At 41.1% G+C, this 26,753-nt stretch overlaps 1 protein-coding gene across 1 annotated transcript in view; it reads right to left on the bottom strand.

The window, feature by feature from the left end:
* The window catches only part of ATP13A4 (ATPase 13A4), a 126,295-nt gene that overhangs the window by 48,127 nt on the left and 51,415 nt on the right, over nt 1-26,753 (bottom strand). Inside the window, exons 4-13 of the mRNA XM_038749077.1 lie at nt 21,117-21,187; nt 20,941-21,021; nt 18,504-18,573; nt 16,649-16,783; nt 14,206-14,278; nt 12,402-12,536; nt 11,051-11,221; nt 8,977-9,134; nt 6,015-6,203; nt 2,688-2,749 (exon numbers count right to left, since the gene is read on the bottom strand). Of these exons, the coding sequence (XP_038605005.1) occupies nt 2,688-2,749; nt 6,015-6,203; nt 8,977-9,134; nt 11,051-11,221; nt 12,402-12,536; nt 14,206-14,278; nt 16,649-16,783; nt 18,504-18,573; nt 20,941-21,021; nt 21,117-21,187 (1,145 nt within the window). The remainder of the gene's footprint in view (nt 1-2,687; nt 2,750-6,014; nt 6,204-8,976; nt 9,135-11,050; nt 11,222-12,401; nt 12,537-14,205; nt 14,279-16,648; nt 16,784-18,503; nt 18,574-20,940; nt 21,022-21,116; nt 21,188-26,753) is intronic.

Here is a 26,753-nt window from a genome sequence, read left to right as displayed (position 1 = left end):
TTTTAGGTTCATCTTCAGCACAAAAAATAATTTCTCAGTCTATTAATTTGAGGTTATACTATTCAATAAGGAATGAATGTTCCCCTTTATTGGCTTCTGTAATGGAAAAATTGAGTTGAACTCTTTTTCATCTTTGGTGCTTTGTAAAAGTAATCCTACCTATGGCCCAATACACTAGACCATAAGCAGGGTGTAAGAAGGACGAATTAATTCCAATCAGTCTATAGCATACACTTACTGTCAATTTTTTAAGAGTTGAAAAGTTACTTTTGTAAAGAAGTTTTCTTTATACAATATTGATACCAGTGAATAAAAGGAATTAATTTTTAAGTCTATGAGTTTTAGCATATTCCCCTTGTTATAACAATATATATGACATATATATGATATATATATATGTATGTCATTGTCCATGTCCTTTATATTGCTTTTGTATTTTTATTGTTTTATTCTTTAAGTGTCTATCTTCCCCCAATCCCCATATTGTAAACCCTGTGGGGGCCAGGGACTATGTCTAATTTTCTCAGTGCTCTGTTCCTGCTCAACACAAAGTGCTTAATAAATTCCATTACTATTACACAACGAAGAGCAAACTACATTAAGATTAGAGAAGCAGTGCAGTCTAGTGGAAAGAGCACAGGCCTAGGAGCCAGAGGAGTTGAGTTCTAATCCTGACTCTGCCACTTGTCTGTTGTGGGACCTTGGGAAAGTTACTTAACTTCTCTGTGACTCAGTTACCTCATCTGTAAAATGGGGAATAAGACTATGAGCCCTACATGGGAAAAGGACTATGTCCAACCTGATTATCTTATACCTACCCCAGTGCTTAATGTAGGGCCTGGCACATAGTGAGCACTTAACAAATACCATTTAAAAAAAGGTACTAACAATGAAGCCAGTGTTAAATAGCACAAAATGTATCTGTAGTGTGGAAGGAAAGGAATAATTCAATTGTGCTTAACTCTTGGGAATGTTATTTCCTTTTAGAAAATGAGACAAGAATATATACTATATATATATATATATATATATATATATATATATATATATATTTCCATTTCCATGGCTATTATTTAACAGTAATCAATCAGTCATATTCATTAAGTGCTTACTATGTGCAGAGGACTGTACTGAGCACTTGGGAGAACACAGTATAATAGAGTTGGAAAGCCTGGCTCTGCCACTTGTCTGCTGTGTGGACTTGAGCAAGTCACTTAACTTCTCTGTGCCTCAGTTACCTCTTCAATAAAATGGGAATTGTGACTATGAGCCCCATATGGGATAGGGACTGTGTCCATAGGCTATAGTCCTGTTCTTCCGTAGTTGAAGTCTAAAATTTTTAAAGTAAGGAAAAACCTATGGAGAATAGAACAGAGGTAACATGATACCCCCAATTGATAGTTTTTAAGTTATTTAAGGGTTTATAGTATGCCAAGCACTGTTCTAAGCACCACAGTAGAGATACAAGTTAATCAGATAGGTCACAGTCCATGTCCCACACGGGTATCACAGTCTAAATAGGAGGAAGAACAGGTATTGAATCTCTATTTTGCAGTTGAAACTGAGGGAACATGAATTGCCCAAAGTCACGCAGCAGGCAAGTGGCTGAACCAGAATTAGAACCCAGGCCTTCTGGCTCCTGGGCTAGTGCTTTAACCACTAGGCCATGCTGCTTCTGGATATTGAAAGCCCAGGGCAGAAGAAATAAATTTTTACAAATATCTAGTTGGTTAATGCCAGAGCAGATCTCAATTCAATTCTCAATTCAGATTCAGATCTCAATTCTCCCCCTCTCCACTCCCCCATCTTACCTCCTTCCCTTCCCCACAGCACCTGTATATATGTATATATGTTTGTACATATTTGTTACTCTATTTATTTATTTATTTATTTTACTTGTACCTATCTATTCTATTTATTTTATTTTGTTAGTATGTTTGGTTTTGTTCTCTGTCTCCCCCTTTTAGACTGTGAGCCCACTGTTGGGTAGGGACTGTCTCTGTATGTTGCCAACTTGTGCTTCCCAAGCGCTTAGTACAGTGCTCTGCACACAGTAAGCGCTCAATAAATACGATTGATGATGATGATGATGATGATGATGAATTCAACTAGGAACGAGGAGATTAGGGATAGCTGGGAAGTGTTTTCATTTTATAACATCTGTGACATCAGAATTCCAACCAATTTTTCATAAGCTTTCCTTTTCCCAGAGCCCAGGAGTTGGTTTGTTCACTCAAATTCAGGTAATGATTTCTTGGGCATTTACTTAGGCTATAGCATGGGATTTTTTAGATCCTGAAAGGCAACAACTCAGTGTTTCTCAGTAAATTATAAAGATATGATGCAATTAACCATTTATTAACATGTTGAGAGTGAATTATGTTTTAACAGTTATTAAATGTCAGGCTCACGATGGTTTGCCTATCATGGAGGATTAGAACTATAGCAGGAGAGATAGATCATTGAGCAAATATTGAAATTTCTTACTAGACTGCATTCCTACAAGTTAGGAAAGAGATAAAAGGGAATAACAATTTGACAAGAGCTGTTTTTGTGAGTAAGATTCAGATTTGGCTGAGTAATATACTGAGCAATTTTCTTCATTAATAGTAAGCCATGGTGAGGTGAATAATTTTGAGAGAGGATTGCTCAAACTATAAATCCTACTGGTTGTCCAACATACCTACCCATTTCTATCACAGGGTACCACTCCCCAAAGATCCAGACCATCCTTGGTTAAGGTGCCTGTCTAAATGGAAAGGAATGCTTACATTAATTCAGTTTGTGAAGAGTCGAGGGCTCCAAGAAGAACAAAACAGAGACAGATTTCATCAAAAGAAATGAATATCATGTTTAAGTGATGATGGAGTCATGGTTCTAAAATCAACCTACTCCCTGTTCTTTGTTCTCATCACTCCCATCTCTGACTTCTTGCTCACACTCTCCCTCCTTCCTGGAACTCACTCCCTAGTCTCATCTGACAGACCACTCTTTCATTCAGTCATATTTATTGAGCACTTACTTTGTGCAGAGCATGTACTAAGTGCTTGGGAGAGTACATTATAACAATAAACGGGCACATTCCCTGCTCACAACGAGCTTACAGCCTAGAGAGGGAGGCTCTCCAATTCTGATCTCCATTGTTCTCCACTGATCTCCAATTCTCCAAGGCCCTTCTGAAATCACATCTACTCCAGGAAGTCCTCCATGACTAATGACTCTCATTGTCCAGACTAAATCCTCCCCATCCCCACTTCTCATTTAAGTACTTCAGTGTCTCCAAATCATTTTCCTTTCCTCTCTTCAACCCCAGCCCCAAGAGCTCTTCAACCCCAGCCCCAAGAGCACTCCCTTCAAGGCCCTACTGAGAGCTCACCTCCTCCAGGAGGTCTTCCCAGACTGAGCCCCCTCCTTCCTCTCCCCCTCGTCTCCCTCTCCATCCCCCCGTCTTACCTCCTTCCCTTCCCCACAGCACCTGTATATATGTATATATGTTTGTACATATTTATTACTCTATTTATTTATTTTACTTGTACATATCTATTCTATTTATTTCATTTTGTTAATATGTTTGGCTTTGTTTTCTGTCTCCCCCTTCTAGACTTTGAGCCCACTGTTGGGTAGGGACTGTCTCTATATGTTGCCAACTTGTACTTCCCAAGTGCTTAGTACAGTGCTCTGCACACAGTAAGTGCTCAATAAATATGATCGATTGATTGATACATATCTTTAACTCTATTACCTCTTCCTATCTGTGATTTATTTTAATTTGTCTCCCCAACCAGATTGTAATTCCCAAAGGGCAGGGATTATATCTACTAATTCCGTGTACTCTCCCAAACACTTAGCACTATTGTTTTATTGATCTGTTGGTAAACAAATATTTATAAACATTTATGCCCCAGAAATAACAAGGCTTAGGAAATTTGTATTATGACTCAAATTTTCACTGACTTTAGGACTTTGCTGAAAACCTTTGCCATTTGACAGCTCTTCAATATGATTAATTGGGGATTAAAGTTAAGTTAATCTCCCACATTACAACTGTCCTTTTAGTTGACAGTACCAGAAGTGAAAGGGTCACAGATACTATTTTTCCCATTCATTTTGGCCCCATCTTATAATAGCGGGTGCTGCTAACTTTCCCTCTCTGAAGCCCCTCGTTAGCAACTGGAGAGCCAATTTTGCAAATAATAATAATGATGATCGTGGTATTTGTGTAGTGCTTACTGTGTGCCAAACACTGGACTAAGCATTGGGGTAAATACAAGATAATCAGATCTCTCTTGGCATTTATAATCTAAGTAGGAGGGACAACTGGAATTGAATCCCCATTTTGCAGATGAGGGAATGAGACACAGATAAATTGAGTGACTTGCCCAAAGTCACACAGCAGACAAGTAGTGGAAAAAGGATTAGAACCCAGGTCCTATGAGTCCCGGGGCTATGCATGCTGCTTCTCTACATGTAACCACCCTTACCACTCACCATAATTAAGTACAGGTAAGCTCTGGAAGGAGACAGGATCGTCTTTTCCTAGATTCAAAATTTGTTTCATTTTGTCTGAATTATCACTCCTTTTTTGAAGTATCCAACAACTTCCCTGTAGTTAAATGCCTTTTAATTAAAGTACTTAATGAAGGTTTTAAAACTGCCAATAAAAAAATAAAAAATTCAGTGGGCCTTGACAGATTCAGTAGCTTGGCTCAGGTGAAAGAGCGTGGGGTTTAGAGTCAGAGGTCATGGGTTCAAATTGCAGCTCAGCCGATTGGCACCTGTGTGACTTTGGGCAAGTCACTTCACTTCTCTGTGCTTCAGTTACCTCAACTGTAAAATGGGGATTAAAACTGTGAGCCCCCCGTGGGACAACCTGATCGCCTTGTATCCCCCCGTGCTTAGAACAGTGCTTTGCACATAGTAAGTGCTTAATAAATGTCGTTATAATTATTATTATTATTATTATTCAGATATATGTGGGGCTTATCCTATACCATTAAGGAGTGGTGAATGCAGGGTTGGCTCTATGTTTCCTAAAGCTTTCATGGGGCCTCTCCCAGATCTGTTACATCCTGGGTTCTGATCTGGGGGTGTTAAATGACCTTGCTAATTTAGAAGTGTGTCCCAAGTGGCACATGAAAGCCCCAAAGATCAACTCCTTGCTTACACCCCTATCACCCAAAAAGAAGAAGGGGCAGGAGAGAGTTTTAGAGGGGTGGGAGGAAGTCGAGTATCCTTGGAGTTTCTGCAGTACCACTTCTGGTTCACTCCATATTCAGTTCTGGAACCCTGGAGAAAAATAAATAGATCCTGGGGAGCTTGTTTCTTTTTTTTTATGTGAGGAAGTTTGACCGTGAGCCCCAAGTGGGTCAGGGACTGTATCTGACCTGATTAACTCGTATCTACCCCAGTGCTTGACCTGTAGTAAACACTTAAACAAATACCATAATAATAATTATCATCATCATCATCATCAATCGTATTTATTGAGCGCTTACTATGTGCAGAGCACTGTACTAAGCGCTTGGGAAGTACAAATTGGCAACATATAGAGACAGTCCCTACCCAACAGTGGGCTCACAGTCTAAAAGGGGGAGACAGAGAACAAAACCAAACATACTAACAAAATAAAATAAATAGAATAGATATGTACAAATAAAATAAATAAATAAATCAATAGAGTAAAAAAAATGTACAAACATAAATACATATATACAGGTGCTGTGGGGAAGGGAAGGAGGTAAGATGGGGGGACGGAGAGGGGGACGAGGGGCAGAGGAAGGAAGGGGCTCAGTCTGGGAAGGCCTCCTGGAGGAGGTGAGCTCTCAGCAGGGCCTTGAAGGGAGGAAGAGAGCTAGCTTGGCGGATGGGCAGAGGGAGGGCATTCCAGGCATTCCATAACAAGTATTATTACTAGTATTATTAAACGGGGAGGGAAAGGAAGACCCTGTGCCCCAATCTCTTGCTGTACTGGCATCAGTGCAGTATAATGAATGATGGCAATGCTATATACATACTTTATCAAAGCAGACAAGATTTAACTGTCCACATATGTTGATCCTCTGTGGACTGATGCAAAAGATGCCATTTTTCTTCAACCTCCTCTGAGCGTAGATGATCCCCGTCGTCAAAGCAGCAGGCAGAGCTGGAGGGACGGCAATGGTAATGACATCCAGTGCTTTCTTCACTATTTCCTCAGTTGGTTCCTGGCCAATAATGAAGGTGGTGGTCATCGGGAAGACAAACTTTATTTTTTTTAAAGTGGATTTGGTTGTAAGAAGCAGAGCTTTAAACTTTAACTGAATAAATCCTTCTCTGAGGTATTCCTTTTGACTCTCTGAAAGTGCTCATTTTTTCTCACTTACCAAAATCAAGACAGCAGGCAAGTGCTTTGATTTTCTAAAGCAGTGTAAACTGAGATTAGACCTATCTCTAGGTGATTGGGTCTACCTTTCTAATCTCCTGAAATTGATATAGTCTAAATGCCTATTGCAATTGTCCTTTAATATTGCTGGAAGAAGGAATGGAAAATAGCGGACTGAAGTGATCAAATTTCATTTTCCAGTTCCTAGAAAGCACCTGGAAATAAGATTAGTCAGCCATTCAAAAATATTTATTGAGTTTTCATGGTTGGCCTAGTTCTAAACTAAGCATTATTTTTTCCGAAAAGGAAACTTGTGTCAATGAAGTCCTTGAAGCAGTGTGTCCTACTGGAAAAAGCATGGGCCAAGGAGAGTCAGAGGATCTGGCTTCTAATCCCAGCTCTGCCACTTGCCTGCTATGTGATCCTGGGCAAGTCACTTAACTTCACTATTCTTCAGTTTCCACAACTGTAAAATGGGGAGTCAGTATTTAGACTGTGAGTCCCATATGGGTCAGGGACTGTGTCCAATCTGATTACCTTGCATCTACCTCAGTGCTTAAAACAGTGCTTGACACATTGTTAATGTTTTAACAAATGCCATTAATGGAGATTTCTGTGGGCAGAGAATGTGTCCGTGTTGTAGCGTACTCTCCCAAGTGCTTAGTACAGTGCTCTGCACACAGTAAATACTCAATATATACCATTGATTGAAGAACTACTATTTCGATGATGATGTCTGTGGTATTTGTTAAGCATTTACTATGTACTAAGCGTTAGGATGGATAGAAGCAAATCAGGTTGGACACGGTCCCTGTCCCACATGGGGCTCACAGTCTCAATCCCCATTTTACAGATGAGGTCACTGAAGCACAGAGAAGTGAAGTGACTTGTCCACTTCAGACACAGCAGACAAAGTGGTAGAGACAGGATTAGAACCCACAACCTTGTGATTCCCAGGCTTGTGCTCTTTCCACTATGCCATGCTGCTTCTCATAGCCAAGAAGTTTCACAAAGCTCTGCCGCCAGTCCCCCACAACCATAGTAGGTTTTCTACCTCTCCTGTCCGCTTGCCTTAATGCCATCATTCATTGCCATGGGGACCCTGGGCCCTGTTCCAGAACAATTTCTGGAGGCAACACTACTGTGGGGACAGGATTCATTCTGCTCTGGAACATAAACAATGTCACAGTGTTCTGGATATCGCCTCCGGCCCTGAACAATTCTCCAGTTGTTTCTGTTCTGAGGATTCTAAGAATATTCATATATACATACATAAATTATACCTGGGGCATATTCCCCGCATCACTTATAAAATGTGGATAGTTTAACAAGGGACTCACAGATGCAAAGTGTGGTGGATTTTTTTTCATTGCAATATGAATTTTAAAATAATTATGTTAAATTCAGCTTCTGGTCTCTAAGCTATTCCTTTGCCCTCTTTTTTATCTGTTTTGTAAGTTGTTTTTACTCCCCAGTATTTTTGCCTTATTTATCATCCATTCATTCAGTCGTATTTATTGAGCGCTTGCTGTGGGCAGAACACTGTACTAGGCACTTGACCTTATTGAACTTAACTCTGTTAACCACTGACTACTTTTACATCTGACCCAACATCATTTTGAATTTTAATTCTAGCCATTTATTTCTCCTAATCATTCATGTTATTTCATTATAACTGCTAATTCAAAAGAGTCCGTTCTCTAATCCTTTTTTGTTTATTGGTACTTCTTAAGCACTTACTATGCGCTAGACAGTACTAAGCACTGGGGTAGATACAAGATAATCAGGTTGGCCAAAGTCAGCGTCCCAAATAATAACAATAGTATTTGTTAAGTGCTTACTACTTGCCGATCACTGTACTAAGCGCTGGGGTGGACACAAGCAAACAGTGTTGGACAGTCCCTGTCTCACATGGGGCTCGCAGCCTCAATCCCCATTTTACAGGTGAGGTAACTGAGCCACAGAGATGTTAAGTGACTTACCCAAGGTCACCTAGTAGACAAGTGGTGAAGTTGGGATTAGAACCCAGGTCCTCTGACTCAAGGCCAGTGTTCTTTTCACTAGGCCACACTACTCCTTCAATCCAAATCAATGAGAAAATAATTCTTTCACTCCTGAGAACAAGCATTTATAGAATGCCTCTCTTTGTGAGTCCCCAAACTCTGTATGGTCTATTAATAACTGCAGTATGGCTAAATCTAAACAGCTGAAGGATTGGTCAATTATGACAGTCAAGAAAGCTCAAGACAAGTGGATATTTGACAGGTTTCCATTCTATTTACTTTTTTTGTGTGCCCTGATGCCATATCCTCTTCAAAGCAGAGTAGTCCTTGGTGAGTATCAAGGTAACCTTTTTATCTACAATTTTTTTCTGAATGGTCCAAATGACCATCCATTCAGACCTAAACCAAATTAATCAGTTGCCAAACCTTCGATTCATTTTAGGCTATATGAGCCCAGACAATGAATATGACTTTCAGTAGCTACTGTCTATAAACCAAATATTGAAAATGTTAGGAAAACAAAACAAAACAAAATACCGATCATTTTGGACAAGCCAGAGTGAATCTGAATGTCCCGTTCTGTACATTCATTTACACTCAGAAACAACTTACCCCACTTTTAACGTAAACACATATGGTGTAGATCATTCCAATGGAGGCAGCCCCTACGAGGCACAAAAGGAACCTTATAGCATCCCTGTAGAGCTTGAAGTTCATGGGCTTTGGGTAGAGAATGGACCTCACCAGATCTCCCTTGGCTGTGTTGAAACCTAAAATGACAAACACCAGTCTCACTCCCTTCCAACCAGCATTCTGTGCTGAGCTGTTTTTGTTGTTCCTTGGGATATTTTGGTGATAGTTGGGGAATACAGATTATACCAAAGATAAAATTTGTTTATTCTGGGCCATTAATTTTTAATAAAATATAGTCTTTTAGAATGTAAGCTCCTCTTCTGGACTGGAAGCTTCCTGAGGGCAGGGAACATGTCTACAGGCTCTGTTGTTTTGTACTCTCCCAAGCACTAGTATAGGGCAGTGCACACAGTAAGCACTCAAATAAATATGATTGATTAATTGAGTGAAACTTTAAAGAACAAAGAAAAAGAGATCCTAATGCCTGTTACCTTGGAATTGTCATTGACTCATTCCTTTCATTGAATCCATATATTCAATCTGGGCGCAGATCACTGGTGGAAAAAGCCCAGGGCTTAAAGTCAGAGATCTTGGGTTCTAATCATAGTTCCATCACTTGCATACTGTGTGACCTTTGAGCAATTCACTTAACTTCTCCGTGCCTTAGTTTCTTCAATTGTAAAATGGGGCTTCAACACCTTTCCTCCTTCCTAGTTAGACAGTGAGCCCCATGTGGGATAGAGACTGCATCCCGCCTGTTTAACTTGTGTCTACCACAACACTTTAGAAAAGTGCTTGACACATAGTAAATGTTTAACAAATACCATAATTATTACCCTATTATCTCACGAGCCCGTAACGTTGGTATTATTCTCGACCCGCCACTCTCATTCAATCCACATATTCAATCAGTCACCAAATCTAACATCTCTAGAATCCACCCATTTCCTCTCCTTCCAAACTGCTAACACGCTGTTCCAAACACTTATTATTTTCCACCTTAATTACGGCATGGGGCTCCTTGCTGACTGCCCTGCCTCCAGTTTCTCCCGTCTTCAGTCCATACCACATTCTGCTCCCAGATCATTTCCCTGAAAAAACGTTCAGTCCACATTTCCCCACTCCTCAAGACACTCCAGCGGTTGCCCATCTAACACTGGACCAACAAAAACTCCTTGCCATTAACTTTAAAGTATTGGATCAGCTCTCTCCCTCCTACCTGACCTAGCTTATTTCCTACTATAACCTAACCAGAACACTCCACTCCTCTAAAACCAACCAACTCTCTATACCTCAAACCCATTTATCCCGCCACTAATCCATAGCTTACCTTCTCTTTTGGATCTGGAACTCCATATCCCTTCATATATGACAGTCCACCCCACTCCCCACCTTCAAAATCCTCTCAAAGTCATCTCTCGTCCAAGGGGTCTTCCTCATTGTGGGCAGGGAATGTGTCTGTTTGTTGTTATATTGTACCCTCCCAAGCGCTTAGTACAGTGCTCTGCACACAGTAAGTGCTCAATAAATGTGATCGAATGAATGAATGAAGATGGAACCAGTCTGACTGGCAACCAAAATGCTATGGCCAAAGCATTCTTCTCTGAGGAAACCAATCCTCATCCCTTCCCCATCCTGTAATGTTTGTTTTGCTGCTTTTTCCATGGATGGACCATATTTTAACAGAGCCTCACATACTGTACATGTTTACATATTTACTATTCTATTGTATTCTATTGTACATATTTACTATTCTATTTATTTTGTTAATGATGTACATCTAGCTTTACTTCTATTTATTCTGATAACTTGACACCTGTCCACATGTTTGGTTTTGTTGTCTGTCTCCCCCTTCTAGACCGTGAGCCTGGTGTTGGGTAGGGACCGTCTCTATATGTTGCCAACTTGGACTTCCCAAGCTCTTAGTACAGTGCTCTGTGCACAGTAAGTGCTCAATAAATATGATTGAATGAATGATTACTGTGGCCTGAGTTTCTGAACCTCTAGAAGGGCACTGTAGCAGCTCGAAAAAGCAAAGGCTAAGCACACTAACCCGTTTGCAGTACCACAGCTGTTACTTTCCCTAGGCCAGCTGCCTTGGTTTGGATCACTTCAGTTCCACAGAAGAGAAGATGCCTCTTGTAGTCCTCTACACCATGAGTTTTCCAAGGCATGGAATTATCGTCCTTCGGCAATGGAGTCTTGGTGACCGGAATGCTTTCTCCTAAAGAAAAGAGCATTTCATTTGTGCAACTGAATGGTGTTTGGAAACCCTAAAATGGTAAAGAATCCACACGTTAAAAATGGCTGCCTTTTATCCCACCAGGAACCACACTCTTTTGGAAATAGATATTTAGCATCTCTAGAGCGCTAAGCATCAGATACATTTCTGAGCCTTTAAAATTGACCTGGGTCTTCAGAGGCACGAGAAGCTGGACTGCTAAGCTTGAAATCTCCTGCCTCATGAATGGAAAGGAAGTATAGCCTACCTTTCTGTTACACTCTCCTGAATCACGAATTGGAAAAGTTGGATTCTCTTCCAAATCATGTCACCAGATTACCACAGAATGAATAGGAACAAATCGATTTGCCTCCCAGGGTCTACAATTTTCCTACTGTAAAATGGTGATGATATCTCTTGTCCTGCTCTGTCTCACAGCATAAATGTCAAGTGAACTGCTCTCTGGGGATACCGTATACAGTCTTTTATTCAGCAGGGCCTGCATGCCCGGCACAGTGTTTGTTTTTTGTAAGCGAAAGAGTTCACAACTTGTCTCACTGTAAAATCACAGGGCACCCTTCAAATTTGTCAGAGGGCAGAGGATCCAGTTTGGGAGGCATTCTAAGTCCTTTGTATGTGCTCTTCACCCAGTAAGTACCCAGTGAATACTGAAAAATTCAGTGAAAAATACAGTGAAATTGATTTGTGGAATGTACATTATATAAGTAGCCCACATTGATATTATGAAAACTACCTTTTCAGACAAAGCTTGCTTTTTGTGAGGGATATTTTCTACTGTTTCCAGTGTACATTTTATTGCAGGGGAAGTGCACTAAGAAATAGAAGTTAGGGCATATTCACTTTATCAGGGCACTGAAACCATGTTCATTTAAAATCGCTGATCCAGGCCTATACTACTGTAGATCTTATTCCTCACTTAATGCACCATCACAGTGGACTCTGTTTTCTCCACACTCCTTTAGTCTTCTCATCATCCCTCTTTCTTTTTCCTCTTTCTTTCTCTTCTCTGGCCATCTACACAGTCGCCTTCCAAACTTTCTTAGCACTGCAACTGGAAGTTGTAGGATTGGAATGGCGTTTATTGTAAGTTGTGGGGTGACAGAGGAGTCTGAAGCGATGGCAGCATTACACAGATTTACTACTGAGGAAACAGGAGTCCTACCTGTCAGCATGCCTTCGTCTACGACGCATCCCCCGTCAATCAGGATAGCATCGCACGGTAATTGCATTTTGTTCCCCAACAGAACTAACAAATCTCCAGGTACCAGGTAGCTTGACTCCACTTCTTGGAAATTTCCTGGAAAGGTGATTAGACAGGTACTGGGTAAAAATGTATCTTTTCCCCACAAAGGCAATCCAAGTCCCTACTAATCACTTGACCTGAGACTCAGTGTAACTGGAGCTTTACAAAACAGAAAAAAACTTACATTCCTCTTCATGGTTTAGTCACAGTAAATGTTCAATAAATATGATTATTATCAATAATAATAATAGTAATGGCTTTGATCCATTTTTATGGGAAGATATATTAGATATTTATTTATATAAATGTCTGTCTGCACTCTAGATTCTAGGCGTATTGTAGGCAGGGAATGTATCTACCAACTCTCTTGTATCTTACTCTCCCAAGTTCTTAGTACACTGCTCCGCACACAGTAAGTGCTCAATTAATACCACTGATTCACTGATTGATTGGAAGACTGTCAAATAGTTTGGAGACGGTATGAACTAGAAGAAGGAGCATGAGACTGAGAGTCAGAAGATCTGGGTTCTTCTCCTAGCCCTGAAACTGGCCTGCTGGGTGACCTTGGGTAAGTCACTTCGCCTCTTTGGGCCTACGTTTTCTTATCTGTAAAATGGAGACAAAGTGGATTCTGAGTCTCTTGTGGGACAGGGACTAGGTCTAATTTGATAAACTAATAGCAATTCCAGTCCTTTAACACATAGTAAATACTCAATACAGGCCAAAATTAAATATGAAAAGAATGGAAAAATGAGGGAGGGGGCCATGTCTAATTCTAATCAGACATGTCTGCTTCTAATAAGAGAAGCAGCACAGCAAAGTGGATAGAGCATGGGCCTGAGAGTTAGAATATGATGGGTTCTAATCCTGGCTCTGCCACTTGTCTGCTGTGTGACCTTGGGCAAGTCACTTCACCTCTTTGGGTCTCAGTTTTCTTATCTGCAAAATGGAGATAAAGTAGATTCTGAGTCTCACGTGGGACAGGGACTTGGTCCAATTTGATAAGCTAATATCTATTCCAGTCATTTAACGCATAGTAAGCGCTCAATACAGGCCAAAATTCAAGATGAAGAGGATGGAAAGATGAGGGATAGGGACCGTGTTTAATTCTGATTAGACATGTGTGCTTCTAATTAGAGAAGCAGCATGGCATAGTGGATAGAGCGTGGGCCCGGGGGTCAAAACATCATGGGTTCTAATCCTGGCTCTGCCACTTGTCTGCTGTGTGACCTTGGGCAAGTCACTTCACATCTCTGTGCCTAAGTTACCTCATCTGTAAAATGGGCATTGAGATTATGAGCCCCACGTGAAACAGGGACTGTGTCCAGCTCGATTTGCTTGTATCCGCCCCAGAGCTTAGTACAGTGCCTGGCACATGGTAAGTGCTTAACAAATACCATTATTATTATTAATTCCCACTTGCCTATTCTTTCCCAGTGCTCATTATGCTACTTTGCACGCAGTAAACTTTCAGTAAATACTTTAACTGCTATTACTATGATATATGTTGCCAATTTGTACTTCCCAAGTGCTTAGTACAGTGCTCTGCACATAGTAAGCGCTCAATAAATACGATTGATGATGATGATGATGACTACTACTACTACTACTAGAATGGAAGAAAAAACTAACCAACCCTCAGATTTCAATTTCTTCTTACCTAAAGTCCGTGTAGTTAAATCAATTGAATTTGGCAGTTGAAATGGAATAGACTGGAACTCACCTTCTTTTCTTCTGCACACCTTGACCATGACATTATTATGCGATTCAACTAAACGGTGGAGTTTTACTGATTGCTGTAAGTGTGAAGGGGAACATAGGGAGAAATGCTCAAAACGTCAGGATCCATGGAAAGAAACATACATTTTCTCATTCATTCATGAAACAATTCAATCCCAGCTACTTAACTGGAATCATGACTGTAATGGTGACTCGGTCATTCTCGAGTATATTCAGGGTGGGTCTTTGGAGAACAGGAGAGGGGAACCGGAGGGGGATGATTTTGCCCTCTGTGGCGGGAGAAAGTGCATAGCTACCACCACACTCACAGATGCAAACAGGATAATCAAGCTCATTATGCTCAAGAATAAACCCACAATATTAGGTTTATATGATTTAGCCTAACAACTATTGCTAGAACACTTGCTGGTTTGACTGCTACCAGCAGATGAGTCAAATTCCAGTGGGAAGAAATACCAATATTATTTGAAATCTGGGCAAAGAAAAAAAAAATATGCATTTCAACTGCTGGAGAATGCTCTTCCTAGAGAGAGCTTCATTCTGGGAAGCACCGTGGCCTAATGGAAAGAACACAGGCCTGGAAGAGAAAAGTACCAGGGTTCTAATCCTAGTTCCACCTCTTGTCTGCTGTGTGACCTTGGACAAATCACTTCACTTCTCTGTGCCTCGGTTCCTTCATCTGCACTGTGGGAATTCAATACCAGTTCTCCCTCCAACTTTGAGCCCCATGTGGGTCAAGGATCCTGTCCAACCTGATTAACTTGTTAACCCCAGTTAGTACAGTGCTTGGCACATAGTAAGTGTTCAACAAGTACCGCAAGTATTAGTACACCACTGGGAGATCAGTATCCCTCACTGTTGATAATAGGGGGGTCTATATGGACTAAAGTTAATGGTAAGTGAAAAAAAGTCACATAATCTGTCTGTGTCTTATTAAGGATATCAAAGTATGGGGATTTCTTGCTAGAACATTTTGTTACAATACATTATGGAAAGCTTTTGTGAAGCGATAAGCTGTAGGGTACTCTTCTGTGAAATTGCATTATGTTTGTATGTTTATGTTTGTTTGTGTTTGTAGTGCCTCTTCAGTGGTCTGGAGCCACTCAATTAACCTACTTAACAGGTCCTGCCTGGAGTGGCTAACAGTTCTGGAAATCTCCCCCCATCTCATCTTCCCACTTCCTGGGTTTCTGGGGATTGCCTCGAGGAAGGAAGCCTGCTGAACAGGAAAGAAGGAGATGGCTACAGGTGGAAAAGCCAGAAATTCAATCTGCTTGCCAACTGGATAGCATGACACTTAAGAGTCCTTGGGTTAGGTTGGTTGTAGGTTTAGTGGCTCTAAATTTATTGACTCTATCAGCACAGTCCAGTATCGACTAACATTAGGTTGGCATGTCATGAAGTGCCACCCTTTACAGATTTATCCCCAAGTAGAATTTTCTACAGGAAAGTGATCTTCAAAAAATATTCCTAGAGTATAGTTAATATAGGATCTTTTTCTTATCCCTATAAGGTAACGGTTGAGAAAGAGAATACCTAGGAACACCCTTTAGTTGAGCATTTATGGGCCTATGTTGCTTAATCATTTAATTTCCTCCAGTAATCTTGGCATAGAGTTGTTAGGTTCTTGACTGTGGGTCCCCAGCTGGAGGAACGTTATGGAGATTGGAGTTGTGATGGAAGTGGAAAGAGGTGAAGAGTGCTGGGGTGGATGAGTTTAGAAGAGGAGAGGCCAAAGTTCAGTGAAAAACCCACTTGTGTGGAAGAGCTCTGCTGACCTCTAGCTCAGGCACATTCAGAAGAGACCTGGCTTCTCTGCTGTGCTTTTCTCCAGCAAGCCTACCATTGTTCTCCAGTGCTTTCCAAAATACAGGTGTGCTCCATCTCTCTTTCTCTCCCCCTCCCTACTCTTTCTCCTCCCTCTCTCTATCTCTGTCTCTCACTCTATATCTTTCCTTCTCTTTCTCTTTCTCCTCCCCCCACCTCTCATTTTCTCTCCCTGTATTACTCTTTTGCTATCAATTTCTCACTCTCTTTTTCTCTCTCTTTCTTCTTCTCCCTTTATACATTGAACTTGGATAAGCAACCAACCTCCTAGACTTATTGATACAGGGGATTTTCAGTTTTAGTCTCTCAGCAAAGAGAAAACAAAATACACTCATAAGAAGTATGAAGTTGGGTTTTTTGTTCAAGAAAAGATGTCTCTGTTAGTGATTAATTTTCCTTTCACCAATAGCATTTTCCAGTGAAATTAGTAGTCAAATTATGTTGTTGCTGAATGAAGATAACCTAGTTCTCAGACTTCTTTATGCTCTAGAACAGAAGGTAATAACAGCATCTCCTCATCTTCTCCCCAGTAACCTGACATTCAGTGATGAAGTCACTATCTTTCATTTTCTTAGGACACACATTTTTGAGGGACTAACCTGTCTGAGATCATAAACAGTTAAGGCAATGGAAATAAGGGACATGATTATGATGGCAGCAGCGTATTCCTTGTAGTCTTCACCAAACCACAAGCAGACACTGAAGAGTTGAAACACGTAAAATGGGTTTAAAGCCTGTTGAGGAGAGGAGATAGGAACAATATTTAAAATGTGGTTTCTATCCATTCAGTGATTCATTCTACCTAATATTTTCATGTTCGAGGTCGACGTTTAGGCATGTAACTAGATGGTAACTACATGTTCTCTTTAAAATTTGAGTTGGGAAATACAAGGATTAGTCTGGATTCTCAATAAATATTAAAATATTGTACTATAATAATCCCATTTCTGCCACCCATATTCCTCATACCTTCAAACTACAAATTAAATCTTATATTCTTTTGGGTACACATTGTTAGATTAAGATAGTTATGCTTCCCCATTAAGTACAAAAAAAACTCATTATGCATCTAAACCATTTCTTCCATCTTTATGTTTGTACATATTTATTACTCTATTTATTTTACTTGTACATATCTATTCTATTTCTTTTATTTTGTTAGTATGTTTGGTTTTGTTCTCTGTCTCCCTTCTAGACTGTGAGCCCACTGTTGGGTAGGGACTGTCTCTATATGTTGCCAACTTGTATTTCCCAAGCGCTTAGTACAGTGCTCTGTACACAGTAAGGGCTCAAGAAATATGATTGATTGATTGATTGATCTTTCATGCCTGAAATCCTGTGGAAATTATTTGATAGAGAAAGGTTGACCTATTACATTTGAGGCACTGAAGCAATGGCTTGGGTTAAATGCCTCTGGGCACATCAGTCAATCAATCTTATTTATTGAGCACTGCCACAGGTAAGTGCTTGATAGAGTACAAGTAGTTGTTCCTTGCCCACAACAATTTTACTCTAATGTGGCTTGAATTCTCTCCCTACAAAATAAGGGATGGAAGGGGTGCTAGCTGGAGAGTGAGATGCAAGTTCTGTTTCAAACAGGGCTTCTGATTTGGTAGTGAGATTGTAGAGCTGTAACAAGATGCAGCGTGGCCTAACATGAGACTGGGAGTCAGAAGGACCTGGGTTCTAATCCCAGCTCTGCCAATTGTCTGCTGTGTGAACTTGGGCAAGTCATTTAAGTTCTCTGTGTCTCTGATCCCTCGTCTGTAAAATGGGGATTAAAACTGTAAACCCCATGCGGGACATGGACTGTGTCTCTGTCTCTGTCTCCCCCTTTTAGACTGTGAGCCCACTGTTGGGTAGGGACTGTCTCTATATGTTGCCAATTTGTACTTCCCAAGCGCTTAGTACAGTGCTCTGCACATAGTAAGTGCTCAATAAATACGATTGATGATGATGATGATGATGTCCAACCTGATTAGCTTGTATCTAGGTAAGTGTTTAGTACAGTGCCCGGCACATAGTAGGTGCTTAAACAAATACCATAAAAAAGTCTAATTAAACAGATTTCTTGTTTCCTGTTCATATTCTGTTGACCGGAGTACTGAATCTATCTCTCCTATAACAAAGGATGAATTGTTCTTTATAAAGATTTCAGCAGCTTAGAACAGGTTGAACCACATAGTGTGGGAAAAAGGAACCCAGCTCTCAGCAAATAACCGAAGAGTATTTACTAAGCAGCCACTTGCAGATGACACCTCTGACTCTATTTCATAATGCATGTACTAATTGGGCCCTAATGTAGAATGTACAAAAAAATCTATTTTTTAACACTCCCTCTGATTTCCAAACTATAAATCTATGATTCATTTAAATGATCAAGTTGCTCCTCAGATCTCAATCTCACTGATAACCTTTCAGAAGGAAGTAAAAACAATTGAAAATCTAGATTACCTCCTTGGTGAGAAGCTTCCAAATTGGTGTAACTTCAACATCAATAGTGTTGGGCCCACATACTAATCTCCTGCAGGAAGGAAACATGAATCAATTACTACTAATAAAGGTTTCCTCACTTCACACATTCATCTGAGGCCCTAAATTGTCTTTAACATATTATTTTACAATGTGGCTCCTTTTCCCAAAAGATGAAATAGCCTATGTTAAAGGAGAACAGAGCACAGTTAAACATTCAGACATGAAGTTTTGTAAAATTTATTATTCCTCCCAGGGGGAGAGGCAGAACAAGTTGTCAAAACCTGAAGAAATCCCCTTCTTGGAATTACTTGAGGAGGTGGGGAGTTGACAAAAATATTCTCCCATCCCCTATGACAATCATGCCAGAAAAAGAGGCTGGGCCTAGGTTGGCCGCTGAACAATCACTCAGTCAATTGATACTATTTATTGAGTGCTTACTATGTGGAGAGCACTGTACTAAATGCTTGGGAGAGAGTACAGTACAACAGAGTTGGTAAACATGTTCCCTTCCTACATGGTTACAGTCTACAGTGGGAGACACATTAATACAAATAAATAAACTAGGAATATGTATATAAATCCATTGTGGCTGAGAATAGGATGAATATCAAGAGCTTAATGGCTACAGAGCCAAGTGCATAAATAATAAAAATAATAATAATGATGGTATTTGTTAAGCACTTACTATGTGCAAAGCACTGTCTAAGCACTGGGGAGATAACAAGGTGATCAGGTTGTCCCACGGGGGCTCATAGTTTTATTCCCTATTTTACAGATGAGGTAACTGAGGCACAGAGAAGTGAAGTGACTTGCCCAAAGTCACACAGTTGGCAGAGCCGGGATTTGAACCCATGGCCTCCGGCTCCAAAGCCCGTGCTCTTCCCCCTGAGCGACGCTGCTTCTCAATGACCTAGAAGGGAGAGGGAGTAGGGGGAAAGAGGGCTTAATTGGGAGAAAGCCTTTTGGAGGAGATGTGTTTTTAATAAGCCTTTGAAATTGGGGAGAATGGTAATAAGCCATTTATGGAGGAAGAGGAGGGAGTTCCAGGTCAGAGGCAGGACATGGCTGAAAGGTCAGTGGGAAGGTAGATGAGATCGAGGTACTGTGAGTAGGTTGGCATTAGTGGAACAAAATGTGCTGGCTGGATTATAGTAGGAAATTACTGATGGTAAAGTAGGAGGGAGCGAGCTGATTGAGTGCTTTAAAACCATCGGTAAGGACCGGGCTGTGCCCCTGTTTCCTCTTCTGTAAAACAGGGACTAAATATCTGTTTTCCCTTGTTCATTCATTCAGTTGTATTTACTGAGCACTTGGGAGAGTATTAAGCACTTGAGAGAATACAATATAACAATAAACAGACAATTTCCCTTCCCACAATGAGCTTACATTCTAGTGGGGACTGTCCTCAGACTGTACCTGGAACATGGTCTGATATGATTGTCTCAGTGCTTAGCACAGTGCTTCATACAAAGTGCAGAAAAATATTATTGTTATTATCATTATTATTATTATTGTTGTTGGGAACTCCTTATCTGCCCACCTAAACCCTGCCCTCCCCCTGCTTTTCCCATCACTGTAGACAACACTAATACCCTCCTTACTTCACAAGCCTATAATCTTGATGTTTTCCTCCACTCATCTCTCATTCCACTCACATATTCAATCTGTCACCAAATCCTGTCAGTTCTACTTTCACAACTTTGCTAAAATCCTCCCTTTCCTCTCCATTCGAAGTGCTACCATGCGGATCCATGCACTTATCCTATCGCCCCGGATTACTGCACCTGCCTCCTCGCTGGTCTCCTGTCTCTCCCCACTCCAGTCCATACTTTACTCTGCTGCACCGATCATTTTTCAACAGAAGCGTTCGGTCCAGTTCTCCCCACTCCTCGAGAACCTCCAATTGGTTGTCCATCCACCTCTGCATCAAACAGAAAGTCCTTACCTTGGCTTTAAAGGACTCAATCAACTCGCTCCATCCTACCTCACCTCTCTGATCGCCTATTACAACCCAGTCCGCACGCTCCGCTCCTCTAGTGCCAGCTCATCTATCTCACCATCGACCCCTTTCCTGTTCTTCCTCCAGTTTGGAATTCCCTCCCCGTGCTTGTACACCAGACCACCACTCCCTCCACCTTTGAAATATTATTAAGGTCACATCTCCTACAAGGCAATCAGCGCTCAGTGGGAATTAAGACTGTGAGCACTATGTGTAACAGAGACTGTGTCCAACCTGATTAGCGTGTCTCTACCCCTGTGCTTAGAACGGTGCTTAACCCATAGTAAGTGCTTAACAAACACTATTATTATTATTGTCATGGTTATCATTATTATTATACATTTCTACCACATTAACTGTACTGTTTTGGGTGGAAACAGCTGTTGATTCTGCTTCTGCTGCTGCTGCGTGCTGTACCTGAGCTCTTGCTCTTTTCTGGTCAGACCAGCTCCAAATTTCAAGTGTATCTTGGCAGCAGTGAGGTCATCTTCCAAACAGCTAAAATAAAAGAGGGAGTTTTTCCAAACCATGAGTATTCTGAAAAAAAACTTCTTCCTACACCATTTGTGCAGCTTGCTGGTGGCTAAACTCACCCAATTTTCTGGAACTCTTCCTCTGAATTATTCCAAACATACCTGATTTTCTGCACTTGTATGTATCTCACCTGAAAAATAAAAGCATCAGGACTGTATAGAAGGTACAGTGTTTGATATGCCTTTTAAAGTAAGCATGGCAACTGAGATTTCATGTATGATGACGCCGATAAAGATTTTGATCATAAACTTGTATTTTCTTCCAAAAAACAATGCAGAATGACAATTCTCTTAGCCGTTCAGTTTTCACATGTAATGTTGTGATATACTCAGGTGATTTGTATGAACAAGTCTGCATATGATGCTTCAGGTTCCCATTACCAATTACTTTGAGCCCTTTGGAATTATACTGTACACTCCCAAGCGCTAAGTACTGTGCTACACACACAATAAGCGATCAGTAAAACATGAGTGATTGAATAGATTAAGGATGCTAGGTTTCTACCAAGATTTATAGAATCCCTCATATGTCAATTATCAATTGCATTTATTAATCAAAATATATTGAGAATCATTGCTTATCATTATGTGGTAGTCATTTTTTTTATTTCCTTTCAAAAATTGGGGTAGGGCGATTATGCAGCAAAGGCAAATTTACTGTAAACTTAGGGTGGGCAGGGAACATGTCTACCTACTCTGATACATTGTACTCTCCCAAGTGCACAGTACAGTGCTCGGCACACAGTAAGCATTCAATAAATATGACCAATTGACTGACTCATTGATTAATATGCAAGTTAATGTGGTGCTTTGAAAATAGAAAAGGCGAGACTCCGAAGTAGAAGAGGAGCTTTCGACTGTATAACTAGAAATAGTACTCCTGTCTGCTGTTCTAGCAACTAAACTCTGACGTTTAGAGAATTAGAAAAACTTGTACATTCAACTAGGTATAAGAGCCCACAGTTAAGTAATTTCCATCATTCCAACAAATACTTTGACACAATTTTAATACACAATTTGGCTTTTCTGAAGGGAGTTGTGCCAGAAAAACTGCCATTAAGATTGAGGGACACTTTTAAGAGTAAGGAGATTTTAGAGGAGTCATGAAGATCAAACATTACCATAAAAGTGAGAGTTCAGTAAAGATAAAATTACAAGCCTTCAGTGAGGCCTGGAGCTGCAGAACTCTGAAGTATATTGGCCATCTCAGATGACAGGCAGTAGCGTGGTAATAACAATGGACCTATTGATTGGTCTGTAAGCAGAGCTTTTTCAATCACTCTGGATAACTGGGCAGTCATGGTGACCTAAAGCTCCCTCCCTTGACGGTGCTTCACTTCTGGGTTTTCTGGTTGTTCTGTGAACAAAGTAGGTCACAGTGAGGAAGGGAGATTTCCTCAGACTTCTAGAGTGTTGATGGGAAGCCAGTCGTCAACACTCAAAAGGTCAAAGAGCTACAATGAGGTGTAGGTAGTTTTTTTAATTATTATTATTCTCTCTGTTGCTTCTATATTCCCCTCCCCATCTTATTTAGGAAATGCACACGCCAAAGGAAATGTTCATGCCTCTAACACTAACCCATAATTGGGGCAATCCAATCTGAGAACTCAACAGTTGAGAAACTACTGATGAGCCTCACTTTAGTCACTACATTAACACTTTAACATGTGTTTATCACTGGGCCTCACTACTCTTCTAGCCCTTGTTTAGTGAATGAAGTTCATTAATTCCCCTGGACTAATCTCCAATCTCTACGCATATACTCCCAACTCTAACTCAGAAAACCCAATATTTATTTTGCTAGCCAATCTCTCATTTCCTCTAGCCTTCAGATTATCTCATCTTCCCTCCAAAATCCATTCCTGTTCCTAACACCTCCATGCCTGTTGTCAACACCATTATTTCTTCCTATCCCAGAAGCCTACAAAGAGGACCTTACTCTATTAACCTTCACATCCTGCTAGTTTTCTCCACAATATTTCATAGCTATCCCACTTCTTTACTATCCATGCACTTGATTAGATTACTGTGTTAACCTTTTTAAAGGCCTCTCTGCTCTCAACCTCCACTCTCTTCGGTTTATACTGCATACTGCAACCCAGATTACCTTCCTCGAACCTTGTCCGGCTCACATCTGGTGACTCATTTCCTTCCACAGCTGATTCTGGCAACCCATTTTCCTCCACATCAAGTCAAAACACCCGACCATTGTCTTCAAGGTTTACTTCCAGTTCTCTGCTTCTTATGTATCTGTCGTCTTTGCTATTCTCCAGCCCATGCCCTGCACCCCTCACAACCAAACCTTCTCCCTGGGAATTGCTCTCTCCTCTCTCCTTTAACCATCTCCATCTAAATAGAGATGTCCTGAAGGCAGGAGAAAAAGCGAGACTGCAGAGAAGAGAGAGATCAGGCCTGGAGATGTGGATTCAGGAATCATCCACAGAGAGATGATAGTTGAAGCTCTGGGAGCAAATGAGTTTGCCAAGGGAATGAGTGAGATGGAGAATAGAAGGGAACCCAGAACTGGCCCCTGAGGGACTCTTATAGTTAGAAGGTGGGAGGGAGAGGAGGAAAGAGACTGAGAATGAGCAGCCAGAGAGAGAGGAGGAGAACCAGGAGAGGACAATGTCAGAGAAGCCAAGGTCGGATAATGTCTCCCGGGGAAGGGAGTGACCCACAGTGTCAAAGGCAAATGAGGAGGAGGAGGATTCGGGTAGAATAGAGGCCATTGGTTTTGGCAAGTAGGAGATCATTGGTGACCCTTGAGAGGGTGGTTTCTGTGGAGTGAAGGAGGCAGAAACTACCACTAAATTGTTAGGTCCTTGAGGGCAGGGACTGGGTCTACAGATTCTACTGCACTGTAAAAAAAAATATAGCATTTGTTAAGTGCTTTCTATGTGCCAGGCACTTTACTAAGCCCGGGGGTGGATACAAGCAAATCGGGATGGACGCAGTCCCTGTCCCAGGTGGGGCTCACAGTCTCAATCTCCATTTTACAGATGAGGTAACTGAGTCACAGAGTTCCTACAGTTCCTACCTGTGCTTCTGCTGTCTGAAGCACTTAAGAAGGTGCTTTACATATAGAAAGTAATAAATAAATGCCTTTTATTGATTGGTTGAGTGGGAGTAGGGCAGTGAGAGAGAGCGCTGAAGGCCAAATGTTTACAGGTTTCTCGGGGCCACTCTGTGGTTCCCTGTGCACCAGGGCAAATGCAACTGCCCTCCCAGTCACAAAAAAAAAATGCTATGCGAGAGGACCTGCTGCAAAGCCAGAAAGCAGTAGAGAGCAGAGGGTGGACTCCGTTTCTAATCTGATTGCTCATGCCATATGGAACATAGCTTGGACTCTCAACTAAATCAATATTTTCAAACCATTTGGTAGGGCTTTTGATGCATTCTTCCCATTTACTGGTGTCAAAGGGCTAAAATCTTGCCCAGAACTTTCGATATTCATTCAGTTCATTTAACTGCCAACCTCACCCTACAGCAACTCAGTAATACATTTCCACAAAGAGAAATTTCTCAGATGGTAAGGGGATGATAGCACTGGCTTTGAGGGAGAGATATGTGACCTCTGAGGGATTTAACTACTTGTTGCTAGTTGTTTTAGAAATTTAGTATTGTGAAGTCTGGTCTCTCTCCCCGACAGGAAGGGAAGGAAGTGGATTTGAGAGTATGCTCTTTTCATCTTCCTTCCCTCTCCCTCCCCCTGACTTGGGACAGGGGTTGCTTGCCTGGAGCGACAGGACAAATCTGGAACAGAACAGTAGCTGAGACAGAGGCAGGACTGGAGAGTGCATAATAATAATAACAATAATAATAATAATGATGGTATTTGTTAAGCACTTACTATGTGCAAAGCACTAGGGAGGATACAAGGGGAACAGGTTGTCCCACATGGGGCTCACAGTCTTAATCCCCATTTTCCAGATGAGGTAACAGAGGCCCAGAGAAGTTAAGTGACTTGCCCAAAGTCACACAGCTGACAAGTGGTGGAGCCAGGATTAGAACCCATGACTTCTGGCTCCCAAGCCCGTGCTCTTTCCACTGGACCACGCTGCTTCTCTATATATCCCCAGAATCTTCCTGCACGTCTTCTTTGGTTCTTAGATTGCTGAATGGGGCTGCCTTCAGTCAGTGGTATTTATTCACCATTTACTTTGTGTAGAGTATTTTTATGGTATTTGTTAAGTGCTTACTAAGTGCTGGAATATCATACTAAGCGCTGGGGAGAGTATGCTACAATAGAGCCAGGTGGACAAGCCCAGGCTTGGCAGTAAGAGGCCCTGGGTTCTAAATCCAGCTCTGCCATTTGTCTGCTGTGTGACCTTTGGCAAATCACTTAACCTCTCTGTGACTCAGTTACCTCTTCTGTAAAATGGAGACTAAGACTACGAGCCTCATGTGGGACAGGTACTGTGCCCAACCTTGAATCTACCAACAGTACTTAATACAGTTCCTTTTACATGGTAAGTGCTTAACAAATACCACACACACAAAAAAGATTCCTACCCTCACGGAACTTTCTAGACTGTGAGCCCGTTGTTGGGTAGGGACCGTCTCTATATGTTGCCAACTTGTACTTCCCAAGCACTTAATACAGTGCTCTGCACACAGTAAGCACCCAATAAATACGACTGAATGAAAAAGGATAGCATTGCCTTTGTACACAAAGAAGGTGCCCGGCCCTGTGATAGCCAGACATTTCTTCCTTGCACAGGGAGTAGTAATAATAATAATAATTGTGATACTTGTTAAATGTTTACTCTGTGCCAGGTATTAAGAGCTGGGGTGGATACAAGCAAATCTGTTTGGACACAGTCCCTGTCCCACATACGTGAGAGAGAAGGAATAGAAGAGGGGGGAGGCAAGGAAAGCAATGGAGCTCTTCACCCTTCTATATAAAAATAACATATATTTCTTGATGAAATGAAGAGCGTAGAGCTAGAAGTCTCCAAGAGTTGGAAGGGACTTTGAAAAGCTAACCATGTTGGGTAGGCCTGGAGTCAAAGGTCGTGGGTTCTAATCCTGCTCCTCCACTTGTCTGCTGTGTGACCTTGGGCAAGTCACTTAACTTCTCTGTGTCTCAATTCACTCATCTGTAAAATGGAGATTAAGACTGTGAGCCCCAAGTGGGACAACCTGATTACCTTGTGTCTGCCCCAGCGCTTCAAACAGTGCTTGGCATATAGTAAGTGCTTAACAAAAACCATCATTATTATTTTATTATTATTACTAAGACTGGAAGCCCCATTTGGACAAGGACTGTGTCCATTCTGATTGTCTTGTATCTCCCCCAGTGGTTAGTGCAGTGCTTGGTGTGTAGTATGTGGTTCATGAATACTATATTAGCTCTTCAATCCATCAAACACAATTATTTATTGAGGGCCTATTGTGTGTAGAGCACTGAACTAAATACTGGGGGAGAACAATGGAATTAGTAGGTGTAGCATTGACAGTTTGGTTGTGGAGATAGACACTAAAAGAAATTTCAGATAGGGGAAAGTAATAACATATTTAGAGCATGTGGAGTATAAAGATATGTACACAAGTGTTATCCTATGGTGTACCCCCCTGATTCCTGGTTGCATATGACATAAACCACCCTAAAAAGATAACTGTATATGCTTTCTACTTAAAAATCTCCAAAAAAAGTTCCACAGCTTCCTTTGGTAGTTCATTCCAGTATGATTTGCT

The sequence above is a fragment of the Tachyglossus aculeatus genome, chromosome 7, assembly GCF_015852505.1.
Source record: "Tachyglossus aculeatus isolate mTacAcu1 chromosome 7, mTacAcu1.pri, whole genome shotgun sequence".
NCBI classification, from domain to species: Eukaryota; Metazoa; Chordata; class Mammalia; order Monotremata; family Tachyglossidae; genus Tachyglossus; species Tachyglossus aculeatus.
The sequence above is the reverse complement of the archived record's forward strand: the minus strand, read 5'-3'. Positions and strand labels throughout refer to the sequence as shown.